We start from the raw sequence: 9,427 nt of genomic DNA, 5'->3' as shown, positions 1-9,427 counted from the left end.
AAACAAAAAAAAAAAAAACGATCACATATTTCTATTTTAATTCAATTGCAATTTTTGAAATCTTGAGGGACAATATATGGTATTTGAATGCTTCACTATTTTGGGTGCTCCCTTTATATATAGATAATGGACGTTTGCACCACGGTTACACATATTTCTACATGGTATAGGTTTGCCTCTCTGCTGCACAAACCCAAAACCCTAGCTCGCCTTTCTTCTCCCCAACCACGTTCCTCCTCTCGAAACCCTAACCTTCACTTCTCTATTAATGTAAGTCAATGACTATATATAGATGCGAGTTTGAAACTTGTTTATGATCATTAATTAATCCTTATTCCATGAAGAGAATATTATGCTGTTGTAGCATCATTAAGGATTCAACACCCTCTACGTGTAATCTTGTGTATAAACATGAAATTATCTAATTATTTTCTAAAAAGATGGTTAAGAATCAATACTTTGAGACCAATTTAGAAAAGGGACAATAAACAAAAAGTTAACACCATATCTCACATCTGTATATATTAATAGATTCGTTGATTATTAACTCAATGGCTCGCCTAGGAAACAGGGAACATCAATTTATGTATCTTAATTAAGTACTGGTTTGGTATTGAGGTGTTTTAAAAAAAGTGGGTATCAAAAAAAGCCGGGAGCTTTTTTGTGTTTGGTAAACATTCAACTTCAATTTTTTTTAAAAAGTTTTGGGTGAAAATAAGCTGAAAGTTCAAAGCAGCAAAAGCTAGCTTTGAAAAACCGGTTTTTTTTGCTTCCACAGCTTCTGCGCAAACCTAATTTGCAAGAGGTGCTGAGCCCTTTGATGAAACTTTCAAACACCCAAAATGATCTTAAGCAATTAAATATTACACATAATACCAACTAGAAAACGTGGCCGACTTCAATTGGAAGGTCGTCCTCGTCGATCCTGCCACAATGCCGTTCACTCTCAGCTTCAACCCTAGGACGTTATTGACCTTGGATTCCATACCCTAGGACGTTGTTTCTGCCCTTGTCCTTCCTCCCATCTCTTGTCCGTAATCTCTCACTCCCATGTCGACAAAATCGCGCTGAGAAATACCACCATCTTTTCCGATGAGGACCAGATTCGATTTTGGCATCGCAAATTTGCCCAGATTTCCAAGATTGCATTGCTTACAGACGACTGATCTTCGTATTTCTGCAAATTAGGATAGCCTAGATTGCCCAGATGGACACCAAAACTCAATTATTCCAAATACCCAAAATTAAATACAGGAAACTACTTCATATGATCAAATTCACACTATACAGTTTCAAAAAGGAAAAATCATTAGTCCCGGAAGAAAAAAGAAACCAGCATCCTAGAGCGTTGGCCTTGCTCGATGCATATAATGAACTCCTCGAGCAGCTAGACCATGTATGTATTGCAAATCAAATGACAGGTGAGAGAGATTGAGGAACAGAGCAGAAAATAAAAAAGAAGAAGACAAAGTAAGAAAATAAAAATTGAGAAAATTGCGGTTGTGGGGGAGACTTCTAAAGAGATGTTTTTGGTTTTTGGAAAGTCTGGTTCAGTAGTGGGGTAGTGGAAGAGACTTCTTGATGAAGACGGAAAGGGGGAAGACTTAAGAAAATTAAATTAATGACACATCTAGTATTATATCTTTTTTGGTCATTTCATACTATCACAATTGTTTTACATAAAAGCTTACTAAACATTATAATACTGCTTTTTTTTTTTTTTTTTTTTTTTCCCAAAAGCACTTTTACAAAAAAAATTTACCAAACACTTAGCTGCTTTATTTCATAGCTACTTATTCTCACAGCCTCTCCTTCCGGAGTTCTTTCATGATGCAGTTGCTAAAACATTATTTATAAATCTTCAACTTTCAAGAGGTAAAGCTAGCTAGCTAGCTAGCTACTCAGCACAACAAATCTTGTAGTCGCTGCCATACCGTTGAAGTGTCTACTCCATCTCTAGAAATTTTGACCTACAAAGAAGCATAAAAAATAAAATGAGTAATTTACAAAAAAATTACCTCAACTATTGGGTTATTAACAATTTCATACATCATCTTTAAAAAGTTTCAATATCATACCGTATCTTTCGAATTTGTTGCAATGTCATACCTTCCGTCAGTTGTCTGTCAATTCTTATGCTAAATGCTGACGTGGTGTATGACGTGACACACTTTCTATTAAAAACTAATAAAATATTATTAAAACTAAAAATAAAAATAAAATAAAAACCCAACCCTTGAGAAGAAAAAGAAGAAGAAGAAGAAAAAGAAGAAGAAGAAGAAGAAGAAGGAGAAAGAGGAAGAAGAAGAAGAAGCACGAGAAATAGGAAGAAGAAGAAGAAAGAAAAAACACCCAAACCAAACCCATCTCGTCCCCTCCACAAACCTAACCCCCTGCAACCCAGAAAAAAGAAGAATGGGGAGGAAGAAAAAAAAAAAAAAAAACCCAAACCAAACCCGACACCCCCCCCCCACCCCCCCCCCCCCCGGCCCGCCCACAAACCCAACCTCCTGCAACCCAGAAAGAAGAAAAAGGAGAAGGAAAAAAAGAAAAAAAAAATCAACCCCCTGCAACCCAGAAATAAGAAGAAGAAGAAGAAGAAGAAGAAGAAGAAGAAGAAGAAGAAGAAGAAGAAGAAGAAGAAGAAGAAGAAGAAGAAGAAGAAGAGAAGAAGAAAAAAAAATAAAAAAACCCAATTCGTCCTTCCCCCCCCCCCAGCCCAACCCAACCCCACCCCCTTCTTCCCCATCCAACCTGCAACCTACAAGAAGAAGACGATGGGTTTTTTTATTTTTTATTTATTTTCTTTCTGCGTTGCGGGTTGGGCTCGGGTGGAGGGGGGAGGGGGGAGGAAGATGGGAAAGATGGGTGCTCGGAGGAGGTGGAGGATGGGTTGCAGGTTGGGCTCTGGTTTTGGTTTTGGTTTTGGTTTTTTATTTTTTATTTTTTATTTTTTTTATTTTAATATTTAATTAATATTTAATTTTTTTTTATGTTTTTAATAATATTTTATTGATTTTTTTTAATAAAAATGGACCCTGTCTCATGCCACGTCAGCATTTAACAAAGGAATTGACAGTCAACTGACGGAGGTATGACATTGCAACAAATTTGAAAGATACGATATGACATTGAAACTTTTTAAAAACGAGATATGAAACTGTTAATGACCCAATAGTTAAGATAATTTTTTGTAATTTACCCAAATAAAATTGATAAGTCCGTTTCATAATGACCTTAATTGTTTTAGTACATTTTTTTCAAGATTAAAATAAATGATTAGACGATATTAGCTTCGGATGATTGTTTTAGTACCTGAGCATGCACCGAGTGGAAAACTTTATCGCCTGCAGTGAAAAAGCTAGCCCTGACAACTTCAGCTCCTTGTTCCTGAAGAACACGGATGACTTCATAAAACATGAAGTTCTTATTCAACCCACTAATCAGCATAACTTCTATGCAGGAACCCGAGTCTCTTAATTCAAGAACTGGTAATCTTGATCCCGTCATTACGGCATTTTCGGCAGCAATAGCACCAATGTCAGAATTAGAACTGCCTAATTGTGATCTCATTGCTTTCTCCTTCCTTTCCTTCAAATTCTCTATTCTCTCTCTCAGTTGCTTTATATAGGATGCCGCAGTATCAAGCTGATTTTGCTGTGACATGGTATCCTGATCAATGGGAGAAAGGCATATTGCAATGAATAATGCTGATAATGAAATTTGATTTTTATTGAAATATATTTAGCGTTCTCTCAACCTAAATATTTGATATGTTATGTTACTAGATTATTGAATTTAGACTAACAAACTAACATGTCCTAAACAATGTAGGGAAATTTTATTCGAACCCAAAAACTAAGAAGCAGTCCCTCCATTGATGGTCCCAGTAGAACAATATGAAGAAAACCAAAAATTGGGTAAAACTCTTGAGAGAACGACGGAAATCGAAAGCTCCAATTTTCGTAGATTTCACCAGATCAACAATTATATGGAGAGGTAAAGTATATTTGTACAACTGAATCTAAGTAAGTTGGACGAGGAATCTGAATTTGACTAACTTAACTAATACATACGTTTTGGAAAGAAAAAAAACCTAATACATACATGTGCTGCTGCTCTCTCCCTCTCTCTCTCTGACGCACAATTCGTTTCCTTGAAACCAATCTTGTCACAATACACAATCTTCATTTTCATTTCCGTCCCGTTTATGGTTTTGCTTATATATATATATATATATATATATATATTAATCGACTGTTTCTGATCTCTACCTCCTTTTACAATAACCAAACCCTAATTTGTAACCAAAATTACATAGAGTAAAATACACAATTTGTATCTAAATTTTAAGCTAGGTGTAGAGAAAAAAAAAAAAAACCAAAACATGACTTTATCCCCTATAACTTAATTTTCTCCACATTAAACCCGACATAAGTTTTTTATTTGAATAAAACCCATTGATTGGATTCCACATTAGCAAATTCATTACTTATGTTTGACTTCATACATTTAAAAAAATTTGGATGCCTAAAATACCCCTATTTAATTTTTTTTCTTCAATAAACCCTATTTGAATGTTTGATGTACATAATTAATGTCATGCATGGATGGTAAGGGAGAATGAATGATTTAAAAAAAAACATTAATGTTATAAATTCATTGCCTAATATATATAATAACATAAAACGTGTCTAGTATATGTTATTATACATGCTTAATTAAGTCAATAAAATTATATTTCACATATTAATGTAGGTAAATTATTTCACACACACACACACACACACACACACACACACATATATATATATATATATATATAAATGCCTGATATATGTAAAACTCAGCCAAAATAATTTACCTGCAAAAAAAAAAAATTTAATTCAAATAGTGCACCTAATATTAAAATTTTAAAATGTTAGATTGTTTAAAAAAAGAAAAATAATATACCCAATATATGTAAAATACATGAAAAATAATTTATCTACATAATAACAAACCCATATGACACATCTCGGCCCGGGCCCCCACCACATCACAGGCTTGACTCCATCGTAGCACGATATTGTCCACTTTGGGCCCCAACCATGCCCTCACTATTTTGTTTATGGGAACTCACACGAAAACTTCCCAGCGGGTCACCTATCCTAGGAATGCTCTCGTGCGAACTCGCTTAACTTCGGAGTTCCGATGGAACCCGAAGCCAGTGAGCTCCAGAAAGACCTCGTGCTAGCTCCCGAAAGACCTCGTGCTAGCTCCCGAAAGACCTCGTGCTAGGTAGAGATAAGAATATACATATAAGGCTTACATGATCCACTCCCCTAGGCGATGTAGGATGTAACAATCCACCCCTCTTAGGGATCCGATGTCCTCGTCGACACACATCCGGCCAGGAATTGGCTCTGATACCAAATTGACACATCCCGGGCTTGACTCCATCGTAGCACGATATTGTCTGCTTTGGGCCCTAACCACGCCCTCACGGTTTTGTTTATGGGAACTCATACGAGAACTTCTTAGTGGGTCACCCATCTTAGGAATGCTCTCGCACGAACTCGCTTAACTTTGGAGTTCCGATGGAACCCGAAGCCCGTGATGAGCTCCCAAAAGGCCTCGTGCTAGGTAGAGATATGAATATACATATAAGGCTTACATGATCCACTCCCCTGGGCGATGTGGGATGTATCACATATATGCAAAATACATGCAAACTAATTTACCTATATAATAAAACAATATTATTTTGTTTTATACTAATTGACCTATTATTTGTACATATACTAATAAAATGTGCCAAATATATATGATATTGATACATACAAAATAAAATATCTACATAACAAAAGAATGCTATTTGATTCAAAATTAATTTACTTACAAAATAAAGCAATGTTATTTGATTCGAATCTAATTTACCTATTATTTGTACATATATCTTATAATAATAAAATGTGTCAAATATATGTAATAGTATATGAAAAATAAGTTACTTACAAAATAAAAGAATGTTATTTGATTCATTATTAATTTACCTACAAAATATATATTATTTGCTAATCATAAATTTACATATAGGAAAATTAATTACTTTAATATGTTAGTACTGTGCATATATATATTTGAACGTATAGTAGTACTATATACATATAGTTAAATTATATATATATATATATATATAGAACTTATAGTAGTACTATATAATAAAATTTTCCAATGATCTATATGTACCTTGGAGTTGGTGGTTTTGAAGTGTTGGGGAGGGACAAGTGAAGCAAGCTTGAAGCAGAGACTTTTCATATGAATTCTTACAAAATAAAATATCTACATAACAAAAGAATGCTATTTGATTCAAAATTAATTTACTTACAAAATAAAGCAATGTTATTTGATTTGAATCTAATTTACCTATTATTTGTACATATATCTTATAATAATAAAATGTGTCAAATATATGTAATAATATATGAAAAATAAGTTACTTACAAAATAAAAGAATGTTATTTGATTCATTATTAATTTACCTACAAAATATATATTATTTGCTAATCATAAATTTACATATAGGAAAATTAATTACTTTAATATGTTAGTACTGTGCATATATATATATATATATATTTGAACGTATAGTAGTACTATATACATATAGTTAAATTATATATATATATATATAGAACTTATAGTAGTACTATATAATAAAATTTTCCAATGATCTATATGTACCTTAGAGTTGGTGGTTTTGAAGTGCTGGGGAGGGACAAGTGAAGCAAGCTTGAAGCAGAGACTTTTCATTTGAATTCTTACAAAATAAAATATCTACATAACAAAAGAATACTATTTGATTCAAAATTAATTTACTTACAAAATAAAGCAATGTTATTTGATTCGAATCTAATTTACCTATTATTTGTACATATATCTTATAATAATAAAATGTGTCAAATATATGTAATAATATATGAAAAATAAGTTACTTACAAAATAAAAGAATGTTATTTAATTCATTATTAATTTACCTACAAAATATATATTATTTGCTAATCATAAATTTACATATAGGAAAATTAATTACTTTAATATGTTAGTACTGTGCATATATATATATATATATATATATATATTTGAACGTATAGTAGTACTATATACATATAGTTAAATTATATATATATATATATATATATATATATAGAACTTATAGTAGTACTATATAATAAAATTTTCCAATGATCTATATGTACCTTGGAGTTGGTGGTTTTGAAGTGTTGGGGAGGGACAAGTGAAGCAAGCTTGAAGCAGAGACTTTTCATATGAATTCTTACAAAATAAAATATCTACATAACAAAAGAATGCTATTTGATTCAAAATTAATTTACTTACAAAATAAAGCAATGTTATTTGATTTGAATCTAATTTACCTATTATTTGTACATATATCTTATAATAATAAAATGTGTCAAATATATGTAATAATATATGAAAAATAAGTTACTTACAAAATAAAAGAATGTTATTTGATTCATTATTAATTTACCTACAAAATATATATTATTTGCCAATCATAAATTTACATATAGGAAAATTAATTACTTTAACATATATGTTAGTACTGTGCATATATATATATATATATATATATGAAGGTATAGTAGTACTATATACATATAGTTAAATTATATATATATATATATATATATATATATATATATATATATATATAGAACTTATAGTAGTACTATATAATAAAATTTTCCAATGATCTATATGTACCTTAGAGTTGGTGGTTTTGAAGTGCTGGGGAGGGACAAGTGAAGCAAGCTTGAAGCAGAGACTTTTCATTTGAATTCTTACAAAATAAAATATCTACATAACAAAAGAATACTATTTGATTCAAAATTAATTTACTTACAAAATAAAGCAATGTTATTTGATTCGAATCTAATTTACCTATTATTTGTACATATATCTTATAATCATAAAATGTGTCAAATATATGTAATAATATATGAAAAATAAGTTACTTACAAACTAAAAGAATGTTATTTGATTCATTATTAATTTACCTACAAAATATATATTATTTGCTAATCATAAATTTACATATAGGAAAATTAATTACTTTAATATATGTTAGTACTGTGCATATATATATATATATATGAACGTATAGTAGTACTATATACATATAGTTAAATTTTATATATATATATATATATATATATAGAACTTACAGTAGTGACTATATAATAAAATTTTCCAATGATCTATATGTACCTTGGAGTTGGTGGTTTTGAAGTGTTGGGGAGGGACAAGTGAAGAAAGCTTGAAGCTGAGACTTTTCATTTGAATTCTTCTGTTTCTCTCCACTGTCTTCCTGTCCGGTTTGGAAGAAGACTCACTGCTACACTTCATCCTCTCTCTCTCTCTCTCTCTCTCTCTCTCTCTCTCTCTCTCCCACAAAACCCGAAATCCAAGCAAGCATGAAAAGCAAGAAATAGAGAGCAACTTAAGGGAGAGGGTTTGGGAAGAAGGAGGAGCTTGACTGAAACTTGTACGCTTATTTATAGTTGAAGCTTCGTGCCCAGCAAGCAAAAACATTTGAAGGGAATCCTACTGCGAACCTTCGAATGTTGACCCGCCCTAGCATATATTCATGGGAAGCCGTTAGGATTGCCGAATCTTGACCTTATGATCTGTTCAAGGGTGGTTTTCAAATTAGAAGCAAGTTTGGATTTTGCATTCACAAACAAAATACCTTAGATTATTGTATTTTGCTTCCAAAGTAGGTTTTTGATTGCTTTTCTAATACCGTAGCTTAGAAATTGGGTTATTTTAGCAATAAATTAAACCAACGAAGTTGTGAACAATAAAAAAAAGTGATTGAGAAGATGGGTATTCGCGCATTAATATGTTACGTAGTAAAGCCCATAAAGCTGGGAGCAAACAAATTTTATAACCTTAGAGAGATCATTACTGAAGTAGGTGTGGTTTAAAAATATTATTTACTAACTTATTTATTCCTTCATGAACGTTGGATATTCTGAATAGGATTTCTTAGGAAATAGAATTTGGCTGCTAAAAGAATCAGCAGCATCCTCTCTGCTGATCACCAATTATAGCAGGACATATGTTCAATTGATGTACTTTCACTTTATCTGCAAGTCTTGCATGTAATGCCATTTGACTGAAATTCTTGGCATCCTGCCAAGGATATTCGGTCCCACCATCATTTCATAATCTTTATCTATGTATGCATGGTAACCTCTTGCCGCATCACGTCACTATTTCCTTATTTCATTTATAGGCTGAAGCCTATCATTCAAAGACTAATGTTATTTATACTATATTTATATACTATTTTAGGTGATATCTGATGTGGATAACCACATCATTTGAAAAATTTACAAAACTCAAGGAAATGAATGAG

At 31.8% G+C, this 9,427-nt stretch overlaps 1 protein-coding gene across 1 annotated transcript; it reads right to left on the bottom strand.

Annotated features, from left to right (window-relative positions):
- Positions 1 to 1,901: 1,901 nt before the first annotated feature.
- On the bottom strand, positions 1,902 to 8,421 carry LOC137710182 (transcription factor bHLH162-like). Its single transcript, XM_068449130.1, has 3 exons — positions 8,275 to 8,421; positions 3,316 to 3,672; positions 1,902 to 1,970 (listed from the first exon to the last, which is right to left on the bottom strand). The coding sequence occupies exons 1-3, from the start codon at positions 8,410 to 8,412 to the stop codon at positions 1,902 to 1,904; spliced, it is 564 nt and encodes a 187-aa protein (XP_068305231.1). The 5' UTR covers positions 8,413 to 8,421.
- Positions 8,422 to 9,427: the final 1,006 nt, after the last annotated feature.

Source organism: Pyrus communis, chromosome 12, assembly GCF_963583255.1.
Source record: "Pyrus communis chromosome 12, drPyrComm1.1, whole genome shotgun sequence".
In the NCBI taxonomy this organism is placed as follows: Eukaryota; Viridiplantae; Streptophyta; class Magnoliopsida; order Rosales; family Rosaceae; genus Pyrus; species Pyrus communis.
This window is presented reverse-complemented; position numbering and strand designations above follow the sequence as displayed.

Coding starts and splice junctions, on each gene's coding strand:
- LOC137710182 (XM_068449130.1), bottom strand. CDS start 8,412: ATGAAGTGTAGCAGTGAGTCTTCTTCCAAACCGGACAGGAAGACAGTG. Junction 3,673..8,274: donor TCAAAACCACCAACTCCAAG/GTACATATAGAT, acceptor CCCATTGATCAG/GATACCATGTCACAGCAAAA. Junction 1,971..3,315: donor TCCACTCGGTGCATGCTCAG/GTACTAAAACAA, acceptor GCTTCTTTGTAG/GTCAAAATTTCTAGAGATGG.